The sequence below is a fragment of the Rhinopithecus bieti genome, unplaced genomic scaffold (genome assembly GCF_001698545.2).
Source record: "Rhinopithecus bieti isolate Rb0 unplaced genomic scaffold, ASM169854v2 scaffold_10548, whole genome shotgun sequence".
Taxonomy (NCBI): domain Eukaryota; kingdom Metazoa; phylum Chordata; class Mammalia; order Primates; family Cercopithecidae; genus Rhinopithecus; species Rhinopithecus bieti.
Window position 1 is genome coordinate 1,098,227 of NW_016806834.1, and position 20,635 is coordinate 1,118,861.

Below are 20,635 nucleotides of genomic sequence, written 5' to 3' on the forward strand. Positions count from 1 at the left end.
CCCGCCTCGGCCTCCCAAAGTGCTGGGATTACAGGCGTGAGCCACCATGCCCAGCCCAAATTTTTAAATAATAATAATTTGGTCCTCCCCCTTTAAAAAACAAACAACATAAAAACTTCCCAAGGCCGGGCGCGGTGGCTCAAGCCTGTAATCCCAGCACTTTGGGAGGCCGAGACGGGCGGATCATGAGGTCAGGAGATCGAGACCATCCTGGCTAACACAGTGAAACCCCGTCTCTACTAAAAAATACAAAAAACTAGCCGGGCGACGAGGCGGGCGCCTGTAGTCCCAGCTACTCGGGAGGCTGAGACAGGAGAATGGCGTGAACCCGGGAGGCGGAGCTTGCAGTGAGCTGAGAGCCGGCCACTGCACTCCAGCCTGGGCGACAGAGCGAGACTCCGTCTCAAAAAAAAAAACTTCCCAAATGGTCTGTAGCAGGTAGGTTATAGTATGCTGAAATATTGATCTTCTGATCCCCCTGGGTTAGTCACCTGCAAGCCACTTAATTTGCTTAATACTGTTCTTTTTTTTTTTTTTGAGACGGAGTCTCGCTCTGTCGCCCAGGCTGGAGTGCAGTGGCCGGATCTCAGCTCACTGCAAGCTCCGCCTCCCGGGTTCCCGCCATTCTCCTGCCTCAGCCTCCCGAGTAGCTGGGACTACAGGCGCCCACCACCTCGCCCGGCTAGCTTTTGTATTTTCAGTAGAGACGGGGTTTCACCGTGTTAGCCAGGATGGTCTCAAACTCCTGACCTCATGATCCGCCCATCTCGGCCTCCCAAAGTGCTGGGATTACAGGCTTGAGCCACCGCGCCCGGCCTAAATACTGTTCTTTATACCATATAAATATTTTCATTTTCCAGAGAAGTCTTCTCTGGACCTAAATCCTTTCTTTTTTTTTTTTTTTTTTTTTCCTTCTTTTTGAGAGTCTCGCTTTGTCGCCCAGGCTGGAGTGTAGTGGTACAATCTTGGCTCACTGCAACCTCCACCTCCTGGGTTCAAACGATTCTCCTGAGTAGCTGGGATTACAGGCATGCACCACCACGCCTGGCTAATTTCTGTATTTTTAGTAGAGACAAGGTTTCACTCTCTACTGAGGTTGGCCAGGGTGGTCTTAAACTCCTGACCTCAGGTGATCCACCTTCCTTGGTCTCCCAGAGTGCTGGGATTACAAGCATAAGCCACCGCACCTGGCCTCTTTTTTCTTATTATTTGAACTTACAGCTCCCATTCTCCCTGCTTGAGAGGGGATAGTGAAGTTCCCTGTTCTCCCTGCCTCTCTTGGACTTTCTACTTATGTGATACCTTTTCCCACATACCTAAGTGTAGTTTCCTGACTTTGTCAGGCCCTAGACTTCCTTTCAAAACTCCCTGATTCTCACTGGGTTAAGTGAGTCTTACTCACTTGGTGGCTTGGAATCCAGTGCCAGCAAGGAGAGAGGTTAGAGAAAGGGAGGTGTTTTAGCCTCCTTCTCTAGTTTGGAGAAAGATAAGAGTCCTGTATCCTCCATGTCTCCTCACAGTCCATTTGGGAACAGGAGCGAGTGCCCCTTTGGATCAAGCCATACAAGATTCTTGTGATTTCGGCTGATAGTGGCATGATTGAACCAGTGGTCAATGCTGTGTCCATCCATCAGGTGAAGAAACAGTCACAGCTCTCCTTGCTCGATTACTTTCTACAGGAGCATGGCAGTTACACCACTGAGGCATTCCTCAGTGCCCAGCGAAATTTTGTGCAAAGTTGTGCTGGGTACTGCTTGGTCTGCTACCTGCTGCAAGTCAAGGACAGGTAGGTGACTTCTGCTGCTCATCCTAACATTTCTCCAGGGTTCTCTCCATCCCTTCGTGTGTAGTTCTCAATTACTTATTATTGCCCTCCATGGCAAAGATGTGAAAAATGGAACAATATATTTTAAGCAGAGACAGATGTGTTCACATGACATTAAGTCAGGAGGCAGACTAATAAGAACTAGGGTAAAAGGGCAAAGAAATGAAGGATTTATGGGAGGACTAAGGGTTTGAGTGAGCAGGGTCTTCAAGAACAAGGGAGAATGATGACAGAGGAAGCTTCAGAGAAGGTACATCCCAGCTAGAAGAAATAATTGAATGTGATTAAAGCACAGACTGCACTGCATGGCAGTGGAATAGGAGGTGGTACCATCAGGCAGGTAAATTGAGGCCAGTTGAAGAAGGGCCTTCATTGTGAAGCTTAGGTGTTTTATTTTGCAGGCAGAGGAATGACATGATTCAGTCTGTGTTGAGTAAATGCCCTGTGGCATGGTGGGTGAAGGGGGATGTAATTGGGCGTTTAGCAACAAAGCGAGAGATAATAGGGCCTGGCACTAAGGGTAGTGGTTAGTGACTGAGAGCAGAAAGGAGAAACATGATGGAGATCAAGTAGAAACTCTCAGCCATGAACTCTTCTCACTTCTTATTCCAGCATATGATTTCCACAGCTTTTAAGTGTCTGTTGTTTTGCCCAGAGCTGTCATTTTTTTCAATATCACATGACCTTGATGAAACCTAACTACACATGTAGGTGAGGCAGATAATGTACAAAGATAATTACGCCACCTAGGCCCTGCCTTCTCAGAGTTTCTCCCAACAGTGACCCAGGGTCTCTGCCCTGAATGCCCCCACGAGTTCCGTCTCTGCCTCAGCATAGGGCAGCTGTACCGGGAAGGCGGAAATGCAGTGGCCGGTGCTGCTGGGGTTTCCAGTAACATGGTGGCCCATTAAGATCTAGCTAACAGGCCGGGCACGGTGGCTCAAGCCTGTAATCCCAGCACTTTGGGAGGCCGAGACGGGCGGATCACGAGGTCAGGAGATCGAGGCCATCCTGGCTAACACGGTGTAACCCCGTCTCTACTAAAAAATACAAAAAACTAGCCAGGCGAGGTGTTGGGCGCCTGTAGTCCCAGCTACCTGGGAGGCTGAGGCAGGAGAATGGCGTAAACCCAGGAGGCGGAGCTTGCAGTGAGCGAGATCCGGCCACTGCACTCCAGCCTGGGTGACGGAGCGAGACTCCGTCTCAAAAAAAAAAAAAAGATCTAGCTAACAATGGCTAGGTGGTGGCTCATGCCTATAATCCCAGCACTTTAGGAGGCTGAGGTGGGCGGATCACGTAAGGTCAGGAGTTCGACACCAGCCTGGCCAACATGGTGAAACCCCGTCTCTACTAAAAATACAAAAAAAAAATCAGCTGGGCATGCTGGCAGGTGCCTGTAATCCCAGCTACTTGGGAGGCTGAGGCAGGAGAATCACTTGAACCCGGGAGGCAGAGGTTGCAATGAGCCGAGATGGCGCCATTGCACTCCAGGCTGGGCGACAAGGGTGAAACTCAAACTCAAAAAAAAAAAAAAGTATATATATAAATAAACTGGGCTTGGTGATACACACCTGTAATCCCAGCTACTCGGGAGGTGAGGCAGGAGAACTGCTTGAACCCAGGAGGCAGAGATTGCAGTGAGCCAAGATCATGCCACAGTACTTCAGTCTGGGCAACAGGGCAAGTCTTAGAAAAAAAGAAGATCTAGCTAACAAGGCCGAGGCAGGAGGATCGCTTGAGCCCAGGAATTCAAGACCAGCCTAGGCAACCTAATGAGATCCTATCTACAAAAAAATAAACAAAAATTAGCCGAGCATGGTGGGATACAGCTGTGGTCCCAGCTGCTTCAGAGGCTGAGGTGGGAGGATCACTTGAGCAGGAGGTTAAGGGCAACAGAGCGAGACCCTGTCTAAAAATACCAAAATAACTAGCTAGCTAGCTAGCTAACAGAGCAGCTTATTAGAAATCTAGCATCTAGTCCGGACGCAATGTCTCACGCCTGTAATCCCAACACTTTGGGAGGCTGAGGCAGGTGAATCACTTGAGGTCAGTAGTTTAAGACCAGCCTGACCAACATGGCAAAACCCCATCTCTACTAAAAATACCAAATATTCGCCAGGCGTGGTGGCGCATGCCTGTAATCCCAGCCACTCGGGAGGCTGAAGCAGGACAATTGCTGGAACCCAGGAGGTGGAGGTTGCATTGAGACAAGATTGCACCACTGCACAGCAGCCTGGGTGACACCAAGACTCTATCTCAAAAAATAAAAGTAAAAATTAGTCTTAGGCTGGGCGTGGTGGCTCACGCCTGTAATGTCAGCACTTTGGGAGGCCGAGGTGGGCGAATCAGCTGAGGTCAGGAGTTCGAGACCAACATGACCAACACCATGAAACCCCATCTCTACTAAAAATAAAAAATTAGCCGGGTGTGGTGGCAGGCGCCTGTATTCTCAGCTACTCGGGAGGCTGAGGCAGGAGAATCACTTGAACCCAGGAAGTGGAGATTGCAGTGGGCCAAGATTGCACCACTGTACTCCATCCTGGGCGACAGAGTGAGACTCCGTCTCAAAAAAAAGGAAATCTAGCATCTATTAAGTTCTTCCATGGCCTGACATTCTTATATTTCAACCAGATGAAAACCCTGTCAGATACGTGTTTCCTCATGAGGGAAATAGTCAGGTAGCTATTAGACTCTGTGCTCATTCCACCCTGCCAGCCCTACAAATGGACCCAGGCTCTGCATTTGAGAGCTATAGGAGAATGTAATTTTTTTTTTTTTTTTTTTTTTTTTTTTTTGTGAGACGGAGTCTTGCTCTGTTGTCCAGGCTGGAGTGCAGTGGCGTGATCTCGGCTCACTGCAACCTCAGCCTCCCAGGGTTCAGGTGATTCTCCCACCTCAGCCTCCTGATTAGCTGGGATTACAGGCATGTGCCACCACACCCAGCTAATTTTTGTATTTTTAGTAGAGACAGGGTTTCAGGGTTTCAACATGTTGGCCAGGCTGGTCTCAAACTCCTGACCTCAGGTGATCCACCTGCCTCAGCCTCCAAAGTGCTGGGATTACAGGCATGAGCCACTGTGCCCAGCCGAGAATGTAATTATAAGGAATTTGATTGCAAGCTTCAGACTATCTCGAAGTGTCAGGATTTTGAACTCAGGGCCCAGGGAGCCTAGAGCTCAGTCCTGGGATTGAGTAAATGGGTGGCAGGGAAGCTGGCACTAATCAGGCCCCAGGGCTTTCCTTTAGGAAACTAGTATGTTTGGAAGATGAAAGTCCATCCTCTAAAAAAGGAGGGATAGAGGAGGGCAGGTAGCTGTTAAGCCGTTCATAGTACCTCAAAAAAGAATATAGTCAAGCCATGAATGGAATCAACCACTGGAAAGAAGTGGCAACAATGAATGACGCGCCATACTGGAGTCAGGCTTTAGGATCTCTTTAACTACTTCAGAAGTAGTCCTAAGCAGCTTTCCAGCTGGAGCTAACTCTGGTAGTGAAAAGAGAGGGTTTGGGACCTTGGGCAAGTAAATCACTTCCTCTCTCAGAGCCTCTGTTTCTTCACCTGTAAAATGTGAGGTTGAATCATGACAACTCCTAGAACCATTCTGGCTCACAAGATTGTGCGTGGATTGCTAAATCTTTAGTGTTTTCCCAGAGAGGGGAAGAACTCAGGTGGGAGTAGGTTCTCCTTTTGTCCCTGCTTTTTTGGCCAAACCAACCCCAGAGAAGGTGGCCCTCAGACCATGAGCTCTTAGCCTAACAAAGCCTCTGTTGACACTGAGGAGGCCGGTTATGTTGAATAGGCCAGGCCTCACATGCTTAGCATGTTAATTGTTCCTTCTGCTACTGGCCATTCATGTGGGAATCACAAAGACCTGGAATTTATCTCCCTTTAACTCTTCTGCAGCTGCCCTGTAGTACTGCCTCCTGAGACTTTTTACGTAAGTGATTTAAAACTTACCCCTTGAAGCCCCCACTCTATTTTACCTTTCAGCTCCACTCAGCCCGCTTGCCTCTGTTGTTGCTCCCTTCTGGTGAGGCCACTGATCTGCAGTGGGCTGACAGGAGTTACAAATAACCCACAGGTAAACAGGCTCTGAGTGGAGCCTCCCCTGGATAGCGCACTTGGCCTCTGTGACAGCTGGCTGGAGCTTCAGAGGCCCTCTTTCCTTGCTTCTGGATTATCTACTAGATTGGGATAGTTTGGGTGCCAGAAGTGCAATTTCTGGGAAATTGGGAGAATCTTAAACTATTTTTATTAAATTATTAATAGTAATTTCAGACCCCATAGCCTTTGTTAGCAGTTTTCTTTTCTGATTTCCTTTCTTTCCACTGATAGCTTTAGGTCCTAGGAAACTGCACAGGAGATTGGAGTTACAGGCAGCAGGAAACATGGCAGGGGACCCCCCTGCCTGGTGTCATGTGGCCAGTGTACTGCTGCTTGAGGTTCCAGCCTCAGTCAGACTTACTACTGCCTCTTCCTCTCGTGTATTCCCCCTCCTCAGACACAATGGGAACATCCTTTTGGACGCAGAAGGACACATCATCCACATCGACTTTGGCTTCATCCTCTCCAGCTCACCCCGAAATCTGGGCTTTGAGACGTCAGCCTTTAAGCTGACCACAGAGTTTGTGGATGTGAGTCAAGAAGGAGAGGTGCCTCTGGGGTCATTGTATTCTTTCTCTGTCATGGGAGGGGGAGCTGATGGGCTCCCTGCAAATTAGGGATGAACAGAACAGGCAGTAATTAGGGGTGAGGCAGGAGTTCCTGGGAGCTTCCTGCCTGATAAGGGGGGAAATGACAGGGCCCCAAGAGGAGGAGTAGTTCTGGTAGGCCAGTGAGGACAGGGACCATCCCTGGTGTAAGTCCCCTTGTGCACACAACACTTTCTTCCCTTTCCAGGTGATGGGCGGCCTGGATGGCGACATGTTCAACTACTATAAGATGTTGATGCTGCAAGGGCTGATTGCCGCTCGGAAACACATGGACAAGGTGGTGCAGATCGTGGAGATCATGCAGCAAGGTGGGGCTGGGGTGAGGTCGGTGCCATAGTGCCTCAGGCTTCCCCTTTAAGTCGGAGCCCTGGAGCATAAGAAAGCTGATCCCACCCCAAGACTCGGGTTGAGGGAGGGGGGTTCCCAGAGGGTTCCTAGCTCTGGTCCAGTGCCTTGTTTCTCTTTTAGGACATTCCTCCTGACCCTGGTAAGGCTAAGTCCAGGAGGTTGGGGAAGGGGATAGCAGCACCCGCCTCCTCGACATTTTTAGGGAGAAAACAGGCTCATTTACAGCCTCCTGGTCCCTCCTCACCTCCCCACCCCTGTCCAGCTCTGAGTTTCTCAGTCTCCTTCCATCTCTCTTCTCCATTCCACTATGACCTCTGATTGCCCTGTCTTCTGCCACTGTTCAGCTCTGAGAAGTACTTCTCCTCTCATCGTTATCTCCTTCCACTACAGTCTTGCCATCTAGTCTTTTGCTCAGGACCCCCTTCTGTCCTCATCCCCCTCCTCAAGGCCCCAGGTGTATACCAGGTCTGAGCTGCCAGTCTCCCCCCTCCCCATTCCTGACCCTACCCCACAGGTTGTCGCCGTTGCTCAGGATCATCCCCATCTGGCCCCATGATGACGGTGGCCCAGGTCATCTGTGAGTGTCAGACGTAGCATAGGCAGAGGTCTGCAACCAGATAAGTGCCCAGCTCAGGGCCCACTCCCTTCAGCCTCCTCCCAGCCTGCCCTCTGGGCCCCTCCACCCTTACTGAGGGAGATGTGGTGTTGGTCCCCTTCCCTCCTCTGCCCACATGCCCTCACCTACAGAGGGGCTTAGGTGTGGGATGATGAGGGGTCCTGTCGGTTCCTTCTCTCTGCCCAAGCAAAACTGTACCCACACCATCAAGGACCTGAGGTGGGAGGGAAAGGGCACTTCAGATGCCCCAGCTCTATTTGCTGTGGCTGGCACCACTGCCCCTCCCTCTTATCCATCCATGACCCAGAACCCCCACTGCTTCCCCCAGGTTCTCAGCTTCCTTGCTTCCATGGCTCCAGCACCATTCGAAACCTCAAAGAGAGGTTCCACATGAGCATGACTGAGGAGCAGCTGCAGCTGCTGGTGGAGCAGATGGTGGATGGCAGTATGCGGTCTATCACCACCAAACTCTATGACGGCTTCCAGTACCTCACCAACGGCATCATGTGACACGCTCCTCAGCCCAGGAGTGCTGGGGGGTCCGGGGCACCCTCCCTAGAGGGCCCTTGTCTGAGAAACCCCAAACCAGGAAACCCCACCTACCCAACCATCCAACCAAGGGAAATGGAAGGCAAGAAACACAAAGGATCATGTGGTAACTGCGGGAGCTTGCCAGGGGGTGGGAGAGCCAGCTGTGGGGTCCAGACTTGCTGGGGCTTCCCTGCCCCTCCTGCTCTGTGTCAGTATTACCACCGGACAGACTCCAGGACTCACTGCCCTCCAGAAAACAGAGGCGACGAATGTGAGGGATGCCAGGGCCTTTCTTCTCCTTATAGGGGTTTGAGAGGTTCTTTCCACAGGCCATCCTCTTATTCCGTTCTGGGGCCCAGGAAGCGGGGAAGAGTAGGTTCTCGGTACTTAGGACTTGATCCTGTGGTTGGCCACTGGCCATGCTGCTGCCCAGCTCTACCCTTCCCAGGGACCGACCCCTGGCCTGAGCTCCCCTTGCTGGTGGGCGCTGCGTGGGCCCTGCACTTGCTGAGGTTCCCCATTATGGGCAAGGAAGGGAATTCCCACAGCCCTCCAGTGTTCTGAGGGTTCTGGCCTAGCCATGGGGAATTCCCTACCCTGACTCCTTCCCCAAACCCAGGGAAAAGAGCTCAATTTTTTATTTTTAATTTTTGTTTGAAATAAAGTCCTTAGTTAGCCACTTGTGTCATTTCCAGGTTTTTTGGGGGTAGATGGGTGATGAGGTATGAACAGATGCCTCAGTGTCCAAGATACAAAAGGCACCACACAGAAAGAGGTCTGCTTTTTCCCTGCCTGTCTTGGTCACCACCACCTCTTCCCTGAGAAGAAAGGGCCTTCCATGTTCTCTCACCCGCTTCAAGTTCACATTGTCCAAGTAACAGAAAAAGAGAGGCCTGAATGGAGATTAGACCAAAACAGTTTTAATGGTCTGGTTTTCTCCCTAGTTCCCCACTGTTAGTATTATTACTACAAGAATAAAGGATTCCTGAGAGCCTGTCCCCTCCTCTCCTGTGGCCCCCTTGACAGGACTCATCCCCACCAACCACCCCCCCTGGATTTCTGGGGAAAAAAAGAAGTGAAAGGCACTGCAGGGGTAGGGGGCTTGAGTGCCAGTGAGTTGGAGGGGAGGGGGCACTAGGGTAGGGCCTGGCCCAGAGGAGGAAATTTCCAGTCCATGCCTGAAGGAATTGTGGAGGGATGTGTCCATCCGTGACACCCCCATCAGTCCTTCCCTGAACCTGTCTAGCAGGAATACCTAAGTCCCATCCTCCCACCCCCAGGCCCACACTGGGGGTTCTGCAGCAGGAGCGTAATTAGTGTTGGGCTCAGAAAAGAGGAATGGAGGGTCCACTCTACTAGGACTCCAGGGCCAAACCCAAAGGGAGGTTGCAAATAACTAGAATAATCCTCAAAAGCTTTTCTTCAGGTTTGAGAGAGGAATTAACAAAATGTTAATGTTAATGAAACTCCCCAGCCAGGGGATCAGGCAGCAGCAGGGAAAACCAGGCTCCAAGAGGAAGGGGCTGGTCAGTCCCAGGCTTGGGGCCTAGTTATCCCCAATAGCCCCCTGCCGAGCCCTGATGAACGCCATGCCATGCGTGCGGAAGTGGGTCTTGAGGTTGAGAGGGCTGTCGCAGCTCTTGCCACAGACCTTACAGGTCAGTGGGCCTCCAGAGGCAGGCAGGGGTGAGTCTCCACCATCGGGGTCAGACCTTGATGGAGGGGCCTCTTCCTCCCCATCCCCCAGCCCCAGGGCACTGGCTTTACCCACACCCCGTCTCTTCTTGTGGCTGATGAAACGGTGACGGCTCAGGGAGCCAGGGGAGGCAAAGCACAAGCCACAGTCGAGGCATTGCTGGGCACCATCTTCCACCCTCAACCCCACCATGAGGCTCTGTTCTGTGGAGCCGCTGCTCCGGTAGCACAGCGGGCCATGGCCTCCAGATCCAGGTCCGCCCCTGAGGGACTTGGCTGGCGGTGTCGTGCTGTCAGGCTCCTCACTGCAAGAGTCAGAAGACTGGCGGCGTTTCCGACCTGGCCCCTGAAGAAAAGTGGAAGAAACTGGGCCTTACCACCATCCCCACTGTCCTTGGCACCCCCACGCTCGCTTCCTGAGGCCACAGTCTCTACCTTCCAGGTTCCCACTCAAAGCCCTAGCACAGCAGGCCGGGCCTCTGCCTACCTGGGCTCTGGCACTGGAACCCCGAGCCAAAGTGGTCCCCCGGCCAGGGGACTGGGCCCCAAGCTGCAAGCCGTGCCGGACCTGGACATGTTTCTCCAGGATCAGGCGGCTGCTGAAGGTGCGTTTTCCCTCTGTGCAATACCTGAAATGGGAGAGGACAGGATGGCAGCAGGGGCACAGCCCGAAGGCCAAGGTCCTTGCTCCTGATGAGGGGGCTGCTGGAGCAGAGGGAGACCCCAACCATCAGGCCACTTAGACACGTCGCAGGTGCAAAGGTACTTTGGCATACGGGGAAAGTCACGTGCTGGGCAGGGAGAGAAAGCGGGGAGCAAGACTTACCTGCAGGGGTACACTCGCTTGATGCCCTCGTGATTGACCCTGACATGACGCCTCAGGCTGGGGGCGGAGCAGAAGGAGCGCTCACAAAGGCGACAGGGAAACTTTTTCACTGACTAGGAGAGCATGGGTAGATGTCAGAGCCAGGCTCCAGGACCCCGTCCCCACTGTCACACTGGCAGTCCCAATGCTGCCCCCAGCCCATGGTACTCCCTTGGGGCTCACTCACCTTGCCATGCTCCTTCTTCATGTGGGCCACATATTCGTCACGCTCAGGGAACCAGGAGTGACACAGGCCACAGGTCCAGCCTCCAGGCCCCCCACCGCCACCCTTGAGGCCTTTGCTCCCTAGTTCCCGCCGAGGCCGTTTGGCTGGACGGGGGGGCTCAGGGGAGCTGGGTACTTCCTCCTCTTCTGAAGATGAAGACGACTCCTCAGTAGCAGGGGCTGCCCCTCCCTGAGAAACAGCCAGCTCCTCAGGCTCAGTCTTGGGGGTCAGCAGGGCACCCCCGGACCCTTTCCCAGTAGTCTCCTCCAAGCGCCCAGACTGATGGGTGTTCTGTGAGAAGAGACAAGGGAGGTTGCTGTTGTGGGAGAGGGCCTGGCTGTGCCAAAGCCCCCCACTTCTGAAGTATGTAGCCCCAGTCCCAGGTCAGTACAGCTAAGCACCCATCCCCCATCCCCCATCCCTCTGCTCCTGTACCTTGAGATGTTCCAGCATGGTCCTTTTTTGGGCAAAAAGCAGAGGACAAGATGGGCACTTAAAGACACTGACACGCTGGGGCAGCAAGTGCTGGTCGAAGTGTGAGGAGAGGAGGGGTTTGTGAGTGAAGACTGTGTCACACATGGCGCACTTGTAGATCAGCCTGAGGTGAGGACAATGCAGACATCAGGCAGGGGCGGGTGCAGCCCCTCCCCTCCTGCACCCCACCAGCCCTGCCTCCCTGGCCCAGCCCATCCCTCCCCCGGGGCCTCACTTGGCCTGCTGAGTTTGGAAGCTGGGATGCTGGGAGTAGAGGTGGGCATGGGCGCTGGGCCCAGACTTGAAGGCCATGGGGCAGATGGGGCACTTGTGGAAAACCTCGCAGTGCGACGTCTGGATGTGGGACTTGATGGAGTTCACACCCCCAAACACAACTGAACAGCTGGGGCACCTAGGGAGGAAGCAGGAGGCCCTGTGGTGAGGTGGGAGGCATCCCCATGCCCAACCTGGGACCACACATTTATTCTCTGGGACTGGATAGACTACGAGAAGGAAATCAGTAGTGGAGCATGAGCAGGATGGAGAAATGAGAGAGGTGCAGAGGCCATTCCCCAAGGGAGGCTGCCGAGGGACAGCTGGAGCTCCAGAGGTGGCCCTGCTTCCCCCCATCTCCATGGGGGACGATGGGAAAGCAGAATGTACTATCTCAGGGTTGAGTTTGCCAAAACAACAGGGCTGAGAGATACAGTGGGGAAGGTGGGGGATCTTGAAAGGCCATCTGAGGCTGAGGCTAGGACACACGAAACCCTCCAGTTCTGTGGAGGAAGGTCCGAGGCACCTGTATCCCACACGGCGAGAGACGTGCAGACAGGCCTCCCGGAGATGGGTCTGAAAATTGGCTTGCAGGAAGTTGCCCCCACACTCAGGACAGACATGGGGGGGTCGATTCTTATGCATGCGCTGGTGGGCGCTGAAGCTGCAGCGATTGGGGAGCATCATGGGGCAGGTTGGGCACACCTGTCGAGTGGGTTAAACAAGGAAAGTCAGTGAAGAGTGTCTTGTCTCTATTACTTCTAACCAAGCCCCCAACGCCTTCCTAGATCCTGTCCCCACAGAAGGGCTGTGAAAGGTGACTCACATTGCTGGTGGCCCCAGGGGCAGGGGGGCCGAGCTGCTGGAAGTGAGCTGCCATGCCAGCCTTGTCCCGGCACTGCTCCTTGCACTCCAGGCAGCGAAAGCACGTGTAAGCAGAGGTGGCAGGGGCAGTAGGCGGCTCAGTGGAGAGTGGCAGGACAGGGGCCTCAGCAGCAACTGTAGTAATGGCAGAGGAGGTGATGGCCCCCTCACCCTTGCCCAAGGCAGGCAAGACCAGAGGTCCAGAGACAGGTGGGACAGCTACAGGCAGCAAGGGTGTGATGTCCGGCTGCCCCACCATCTGGTCAAGGGCTACGGGCCTCATGACCAAATGTGAGCACTGCATAACGAGCCCCTTGTCCTTGTGTTCACGTGCATGCAGGAGCAGGCTGCACTTGTTGAAGAAGACCAGGCGGCGGGCGCAGTGGTTGCAGGTGACCTCGATGCGCATGCTCCGGCGGTCATAGTGCCGTGCCAGGCTCTTCTCCAACGAGAAGGCATCCCCACACTCCAGGCAGCGGTAGCCGGTGGGAGGCAGGGCCAGCCCAGCCTCAGCTGGTGGGCTCAGGTTTGGCCTATAGGCAGGGAGCAGGTTCTTGCTGTTGAGGATCTTGTTGAAGGCCTCCACCAGGCTGGACTGGGTCCGTGAGATCACTGTGCCGCCCCCTGTACTCGGCCCAGTAGCTGTCTTTGAAGGTTGCACCATCACCACTGAGGCACCATTCACCTTCTGTCCCCCAGTCCCCAGCCCTGCCCGCCCCTCAGCCTTAGGCAGGGCTTGGGGCACCAGGCCTAGCACATTCTTAGCAATCATCTTAGGGCTGGTGGCAGTCCCCCCAGGCAGCACCACAGCTTTGCGGGCCACACTGGCTGCCATCAGCATGGCAGTACTGGCATTCTGGATGGTGGCCACAGGCAGCACAGTGCCTTTCAGCCTTGTACCATCACCCAACTGTACGCTCACCACCTTTGGCCCCTCCGAAGTAGGTGTTGCAGGGGATAGCTTCAAGAGGCTAGCCTCAGCCAAGAAGGCCCCCTCAGCCAAGGGGGCAGGTGGATCAGGATCTGAGGGGACCCGAGTTACAGTCCTTGTGATATTCCCGCAGGATGTTTTAATGGTCTTGATCCGCACCTTAAGAGGCCTAGAGGAGCTGGAGGCAGGGGAGTCATTGCTGTCCTCATCTGCAGCCTCAGCTCCACTAGAGGGACTCTGGGGACTTCCTGGGGAAGACTTGTCCACTGGCCCCTCATCATCATCTTCCTTCAAGGGCTGACAGACGGGCACTTTGGGGGAGGCAAGAGGGCTCTGGTGCCCTGGAGACTGCTTGAAGAAGGGCACCCCAGCAACTCGGGGAGGCGAGGCACTGGCAGGGATGTCCGTGGCCTCAGGGCTGGAGCCTGAGCCTTGTGGGGCTAGGCCCTGGGGTTGATGGGGGCTGCAGCTCTCCTGCTTCAAGGGCCCCAACGGTGGGGAAGAAACAGGTGGCTGCATGCCTGGGCCATTCTCCTGGGCCAGCTCAAAGGAAGAGGGGAAAGAAGGTGGGGTCATAGCCCCCTCCTGAGGGGGAGAGGGTGCAGAGGGAGGCAGGGGATCCGGGTGGTCCCCTGGCTCAGGGCCAAAATGAGCAAACAGGTCCAAGGCAGTTTTGCCTTCCATGCCTTTTCTTTCCAGGTGCCCCCACTGGGAGGAGCAGGAGAGTGGGGGGTTTCTGGGAGGGGAGGTTCAGGGCCCCCAAAACCATTCTGCATTCGATGAGGCCCCACAGGCCCTTCCTTAGTTACCCCAGCAGCCCGGGCCCCGTCCCCTGCTGACCCTCCAGCCAGGGCCTCAGACTGCTCAGGACACACAGTGTTCTTGACAATGACACTGACTACAGAAATGTCTGGCGGTGGCAAGCCATGATCAGAGGCCTGGGCTGGAACTCCAGGGCCATCCCCAGCTGAGGCTGCTGCTGTGTCTCCAGATTCACTTCCCACACCTGGTTCTGGCTTCCCTGGGCCTCCTGGCCCCTCATTTTCTTCTGGCCCAGAATGGATGGCTTCATTCGCATCAATGTCAGGGATGTCAAAGGCAGCAAGGAGGTCATCAAAATCAGGGGTCTTCATGTCCCCCATATCGGCAGGTCCCAGACCTGATGAAAACAGGAATAAGGAGAAACTGAGATGTCTGGAAGAGAGATCCTGGAGCTCTTTCCTCAGCATCTCCATATTTATCCTCTCTCAGAACCCATATGCACTCCAACGTAGGTACACCTCCACCACAGCATGAATCCTACAGAGCTGCTAGGTTTGCCAAACCCTAAAATCAGAAGAAGGTTAGTGTCCATACCCTGGCAGGCTCCAAAATCCAGAGAAACCAGGAGAAAAGAGAGTTCTCAGAAATACAGGGAAGGGGCCAGGTGCAGTGGCTCATGCTTGTAGTCCCAGTGTTTTGGGAGACTGAGGCAAGTGGATCACTTGAGGTCAGGAGTTTGAGACCAGCCTGGCCAACATGGTGAAACCCCGTCTCTACTAAAAATACAAAAAACTAGACAGGTGTGGTGGCACATGCCTGTAACAGCAACTACTCAGGAAGCTGAGGTGGAAGAATCACTTGAACCCATGAGGTTGAGGTTGCAGTGAGCCAAGATCATGCCACTGCACGCCAGCCTGGACAGAGTAAGACCCTGTCTCAAAAAGAAATACAGGGGGCCAGGCACAGTGGCTGACACCTGTAATCCCAGCACTTTGGGAGGCAGAGGCAGGCGGATCACGAGGTCAGGAGATCAAGACCATCCTGGCCAAGTTGGTGAAACCCTGTGGCTACTAAAAATACAAAAAGTAGCTGGGCGTGGCAGCACTCACCTATAGTCCCAGCTACTCGGGAGGCTGAGGCAAAAGAATTGCTTGAACCCGGGAGGTGGAGCTTGCAGTGAGCCGAGATTGTGCCATGCACTCCAGCCTGGGCGACAGAGCAAGACTCCATCTCAGGGAAGAAAGAAAAGAAGAAGAAGAAATACAGGAACAGGGAAGGGTAATAGAGCTCAGTGAGCATCCTGGTGGAAACCAGCTCATCCCCTCCTGTGCCCGGCACAGAACCAAATAATCGATACTATTATTAAGGAGGATGATGTACATGATCCTCTAGGTTTAAGGGCTCATTCATGTCCTCATGGAATCAATTCATATTCTTCATGGATCTTCCGGGGTCCACAGAGATTTGAAAGGCTATGTGTGCAAAGGGGCAAGGCTGTAAGCCAAGACTTAAGAAATGATCCTCGTTCAGCTTTATCAGGGGCCTGCAGTACAAGCAAGTTTCTTCAGTGCCTTACTTTTGCTGTTTGAAAGAGGACACGAATGGCCGGGTGTGGTGGCTCACACCTGTAATCCCAGCACTTTGGGAGGTCAATCACTTGGGCCCAGGAGTTCAAGACCACCCTGGGCAACATGGTGAAACTCCCCAGGCATGATGGCACATGCCTGTATTCCCAGCTATGCCTCCCAGCTGACGTGGGAGGATCCCCTGAGCCCAGGAGGTCGAGGCTGTGATGGGCCATGATCACGCCACTGCACTCCAGCCTGGGTGACAGAGTGAGACCCTGTCTCAAAAAAAAAGAAGAAAAAGAAAAGACAAGACAGAAAGCACAAGTGATCTATATATCACAGGGTTATTCTGAGCACGATACGAAATTGCTAATGTAAGAATCACACCGAGAATACGATTTACTATTCCAGATGAACCAAGCAAGGACATGTCAGGTCAAGGAGGAGCTGGAAAGGAATAACCCCTGGAACTCTAGGGCTGGGGTCAAAGGCAAGAGTCAGGGGTCACGTAGGATCAAGTCTAGGGCACCTGGGGCCATCACTGGCACCTGGAGATCTAGCTTGGTCAGCAGGGAGAAAAGGACTTAAGGAAATTACCCAAGAGATCAAGATGGAAAAAATAAGACACAGGAACAGAAAGAGACAAAGAGAAGAGACAGAGGGGAAAATGGTGATGGCAGCCTGGTCACAAGGGCCCCAGCCTAGGCTTCTCCTGTCACAAACACCTGCTGCTCGCTCACTACCTTCCCCAGAGTGCCTGGCCCTCCCCTAGCCAGCCCCTCCTTCGCCATCCCTCCCCATCTTGCTCTCTCGAGGCTAAAACTCCCAGGGTACACATTTATCCAGCACAGCTGCCACAGGGGGGAAAAGCCAGGCTCCCTCACCCCTCACCCATCATTTCTGCTCCGAGCTCCTCACCCCATTCCATTCCCTAACTTAAACTCCTCACCCTTTCCATTTTCCTGTGGCAACAGTAGCCCAGGAAGTTTCACCTAACCTCAACCTAGACAAGTGCAAAAAATAAAATTAAAAATCCCACAAAAATTCTGTGGCACTAATCGAACAAGCAGGCCAGCTCAGAGTTTGTGGGAGACCCAGGTCTGTCCCCTACCAGTGTCTCCCCATGAGTGTATCTGTATCTACGAAGAAGCAACTAAAGAATCTATCCCTATCCATTCCGTGCCCAGGTTGCAGGCCATTTCTCGAAGCCAGTTCTCCCACTTCTCTCCAGCCTTCATACTGTAACTAGAGACAGTCGCAGCATGTGGCAGCTGGGATTCCTGGGACTAAGGTGGGGGGTGGGGCAAAGGATACCAACCAGACAAAGGGGGAGTCCTTCTCTCACTCCCACCCTATTTAATTCTGCAGACTCTGGGTTTAAACAAAACCCTTTGTCCCTATGGGCCTGGCTCCTAAGCCTGGCTCCCTCCTGATCAGAGGCCTGAGCTACCTTCCATTCAGGTACTCAGAAAAGTGGACTGGTACAGCGAAGACCAGCGAAGACTAGAAAACACCTGCGAACTCAGCCGCACGCCCCCCCCCCGCCGCCAGCCACCTCCCTCTTGGGAGTCCCAGTGACTTAGAGGTCATCCGATGGCCACCCACTCAGAGCAGTCGACCAAGCAAGTCGCCGAGCTCAAGGCCAAGGAAGATCAGGCCTTCCTGCGACTGCTGAGCCCTGTCTCTAGGGCTCCTATCTCCCCCGCCCCCTTTCCCTCTGTGCTTCCCCAAAAGCCAGAGGCTGAACAGGAAAAGGCTGAACAGACCCAGGTCGAGTGGGGGCTCCACTGCCCTTTGCCCGGGCCCAAGGCCTGCAGCGCAGAGGAGGGCGAGGGGCTGGCGGCGATTAGGTTGTGGCCAAGCTGGGCAGCGGGCGGAATTAAGTCCCTGCCATCTGCCGAGGGCCGGCGCGGGGAGCAAGGCCTGGGTTGCGAGGAGGGGGCGGGGTGTACACAAGAGAAACTACAAGGGAAACTGAGGCGCGCGGCGCTTCTCTCACTCGCACCGGCGTGCGAAGCGAAGGCCGGGCCTCAGCCAGGGCCAGGCCCTTTGGTACCTGCTGCGCAGCACCTGGGGACCCAGGACTACACAGGATGGGGTGGGGAGCCGGGAAAGAGGGGAGGAGAGAGGGGGCGGTCTCTGCGCGACTCTCAGCTCTCTAGCCGGGGTCCGCGTCCCAACTCGGACCTCGTCCCCTCGCCTCCGGGCGCAGCGAAGGCTCCTTCCGCGGCGGACTCCGGGAGGCTTGCTAGAGACTGGAGACTGATCGGAGGGTGCACATGGGGCCAGGGGCGCAAGCCTGAGTCTTGCCCGGGCCCGGACGCTGACCCGCGCCAAGTCGGGGTGCAGGTTCCGCTACGGCCTGGCCCAGTCCCCCCGCCCCCATACCCGGGAACGGACACCATTTTAGGTCGCGACATCCCGCAGCCTCCAATCTCCGGGCCGCACTTCGGGTGCCTCTCGAGCTGGGGGCGCCAGGACTTGGGGTTCTCGACCTTCCTGAGGGTTTACCCGGCTAGGGGCTGTGCTTTCAACAGGCCTGGAGTTTTGCCCATCCGCCCCAATGGATGGAGGCGGTGTCTGGGCCCTCCTAGAAGCCGCCCCAGGGGGCGGCGCGGAGAAGGGGGTAGTTGACCAAGTGGGGAGGGGCGGGGTATTTACCCGCCCCCCCCAGGGGGCGGAGCCAAGGGCGGGTATTTACCCCAGGCACGCTTACTTGTTCCGCTCCTGGTGCGGGCCGAGACCCGGCAGTCTCTACCCTACTCCAGCCGCCGCCGCCACCGCCGCCCTCCCCGCGGCCGCCGCTACTTCCTGCTTCTCTCCGGTTCAGCCTCCCCCCCTCCCTCTCCTCCCTCCGCGCTCTCGGTCTGGGCTGCCCGCTTTCGCACTCGCCATTGGCCCTTGCCCCCTTCGCTCAGCCCTGCGCCCCTCCCAGCCCCGCACTGGGTTGGCCCTAAGTACTGCCGCTCGGAACTAGCCCCGCACAGTCCTCTTATGCTCATTGGGCAAGGGGCCGAGGCCCTCTGAAGATACCTCTCCCCATTGGCTGCGGAAGGGTCCGTCTGCCCCATCTGCAAGTCACGGAAACGATTGGCCTCCGCCACTGTCGCTTAGAAAGAAGCCAGCCTGCTCCCGGCTTTCCTACTGGAGAGGGGAGCGCCCAGGTGCATCTCCGCCCCTCGCTCCCTATTGGCCGCTCGAAGCTTGAAGCTGCAGTTCACTTTCGCGAATCGAAGGAATCCAGCTTCTGTGTGGTGGGCGCTTTGAGCAGAACCGCACTGAGTCAGAGTGCAGGACGGAAGTGTAGGTCCTTTTGCGCTGTTTCAAGCTAAATCCGTGTCACTAATGCCGGGCAGAAGTCACAGAATGGGACGCCACCCCAAACATTACGTCATCCGCTGACCATTTCCTCGCTGTCTTCCCACCGTCTAAGTCGCCATATAATCTGATGGATGGGGTCCTCGCACGGGCCAGCTCCTGGGGTACAGCGTAACCCGTCGCTCCTCCCTCTGCGGGAGGGCGTGGACGGGGCACGGGATTCCGAGCGTGGAAGGAATCGGTACCTAAAGGTTGGGAAGTGCTCGCGGACCGGAAGCGGGGGAGGCGACGTTAGGAGTGCTGGCGTGGCCTGGGCCATTTCCAAAGAGGTCTTAAAGGGGCAACTGATAGGCTTCCTAAGTATGGGCTGGAGGGACCCCACCAGCTCCATTTCCCATTTAAGAACTCCCCTTTCCCCGCCCCCAGCAAGGAGTGGGGGGTGGGGTCAAGGTCGAGTTTTCCCGCGCTTTGTTGCCACGCCCCCTGCAGGCGGGGGAAAGGGAGGAGTCGCTCGGAAAATGAATCTCTTTAATGTTCTAATACCACTAACTGGCAGAATTCGTCTGCAAACCCAGTGTGCCACCTCGCGCACGCAGCCGCTCGGTAACTGCATGGTGTTTTTTTTTTTTAATAGTTTTTTTGAGGCAGTCTTACTCTGTTGCCCGGATGGGAGCTCAGTAGTGCGATCACGGCTGACTGCAGCCTCAACCTCCCAGGCTCCAGTGATCCTCCCGCCTCAGCCTCCTGAGTAGCTGGGACTACAAGAGACAGCCAACACGCCCCGCTAGTTTTTTAATTTTTTGTAGAGACAGGGTTTTGCCATGTTGCCCAGGCTGGTCTCAAGCGATCCTTCAGACGTGAGCCACTTGCTCCCTACCTTGGCGAAGTTTTTTTTGTCTTTTGTTTGTTTTTTTTTTCAAACAGGGCCTCATTCTGTAGTCTAGACTGGAGTGCAGTGGCGGGACCTCGGCTCACTGCAACCTCCACCTCCCAGGCTCAAGCGATTCTCCAGCCTCGGCCTCCCGACTAGCTGGGATTACAGGTGTGCGACAGACACTACCCGCTCAGCTAATTTTTTTTTATTTTATTTTATTTTCTGAGACGGAGTCTTGCTCTGTCGCCCAAGCTGGAGTGTGGTGGCGCGATCTTGGCTCACTGCAAGCTCAGCCTCCCGCGTTCACGGCATTCTCCTGCCTCAGCCTCCCGAGTAGCTGGGACTACAGGCCCCCGCCACCTCGCCCAGCTAATTTTTTGTATTTTTAGTAGAGACGGGGTTTCACCGTGTTCACCGGGATGGTCTGGATGTCCTGACCTCGTGCTCTGCCCTCCTCGGCCTCCCAAAGTGCTGAGATTACAGGTGTGAGCCACCACGCCCGGCCATTTTTTTATTTTTAGTAGAGACGAGGTTTCACCATACTGGCCAGGCTGGTCTCGAACTCCTGACCTCAAATGATCCACCCGCCTCAGCCTCCCAAAGTGCTGGGATTACAGGTGTGACCCACCGCGCCAGGCAGGGTTTTTAAAAGTGGTTTTGTTGCCGGGCGCGGTGGCTCAAGCCTGTAATCCCAGCACTTTGGGAGGCCGAGACGGGCGGATCACGAGGTCAGGAGATCGAGACCATCCTGG

At 54.8% G+C, this 20,635-nt stretch overlaps 2 protein-coding genes and 1 long non-coding RNA gene across 14 annotated transcripts in view; 2 read left to right on the plus strand and 1 right to left on the minus strand.

The window, feature by feature from the left end:
• The window catches only part of PI4KB (phosphatidylinositol 4-kinase beta), a 41,375-nt gene extending 32,351 nt beyond the window's left edge, over nucleotides 1–9,024 (plus strand). For 6 of the 12 annotated variants that reach the window (XM_017877685.1, XM_017877686.1, XM_017877688.1 and 3 more), the window contains 5 exons: nucleotides 1,521–1,786; nucleotides 6,328–6,460; nucleotides 6,726–6,846; nucleotides 7,401–7,463; nucleotides 7,831–9,024. In XM_017877685.1, the coding sequence (XP_017733174.1) occupies nucleotides 1,521–1,786; nucleotides 6,328–6,460; nucleotides 6,726–6,846; nucleotides 7,401–7,463; nucleotides 7,831–8,012 (765 nt within the window). In that variant the 3' untranslated portion in view covers nucleotides 8,013–9,024. The remainder of the gene's footprint in view (nucleotides 1–1,520; nucleotides 1,787–6,327; nucleotides 6,461–6,725; nucleotides 6,847–7,400; nucleotides 7,464–7,830) is intronic. The other 6 variants (XM_017877692.1, XM_017877693.1, XM_017877695.1 and 3 more) reach the window with 2 other exon arrangements.
• Nucleotides 8,932–19,331, minus strand: ZNF687 (zinc finger protein 687). Its single transcript, XM_017877684.1, is given in 10 exon segments — nucleotides 8,932–10,074; nucleotides 10,216–10,357; nucleotides 10,555–10,667; nucleotides 10,781–11,110; nucleotides 11,255–11,417; nucleotides 11,529–11,705; nucleotides 12,093–12,271; nucleotides 12,393–14,053; nucleotides 14,056–14,520; nucleotides 18,725–19,331. Coding segments are annotated over 10 exon segments (3,735 nt in total). The 5' UTR covers nucleotides 18,735–19,331; the 3' UTR covers nucleotides 8,932–9,579.
• Nucleotides 18,874–20,635, plus strand: part of LOC108533236 (uncharacterized) — a 2,359-nt gene continuing 597 nt past the window's right edge. The window contains exon 1 of the long non-coding RNA XR_001886690.1: nucleotides 18,874–19,260. This is a non-coding gene — a long non-coding RNA (uncharacterized LOC108533236). The remainder of the gene's footprint in view (nucleotides 19,261–20,635) is intronic.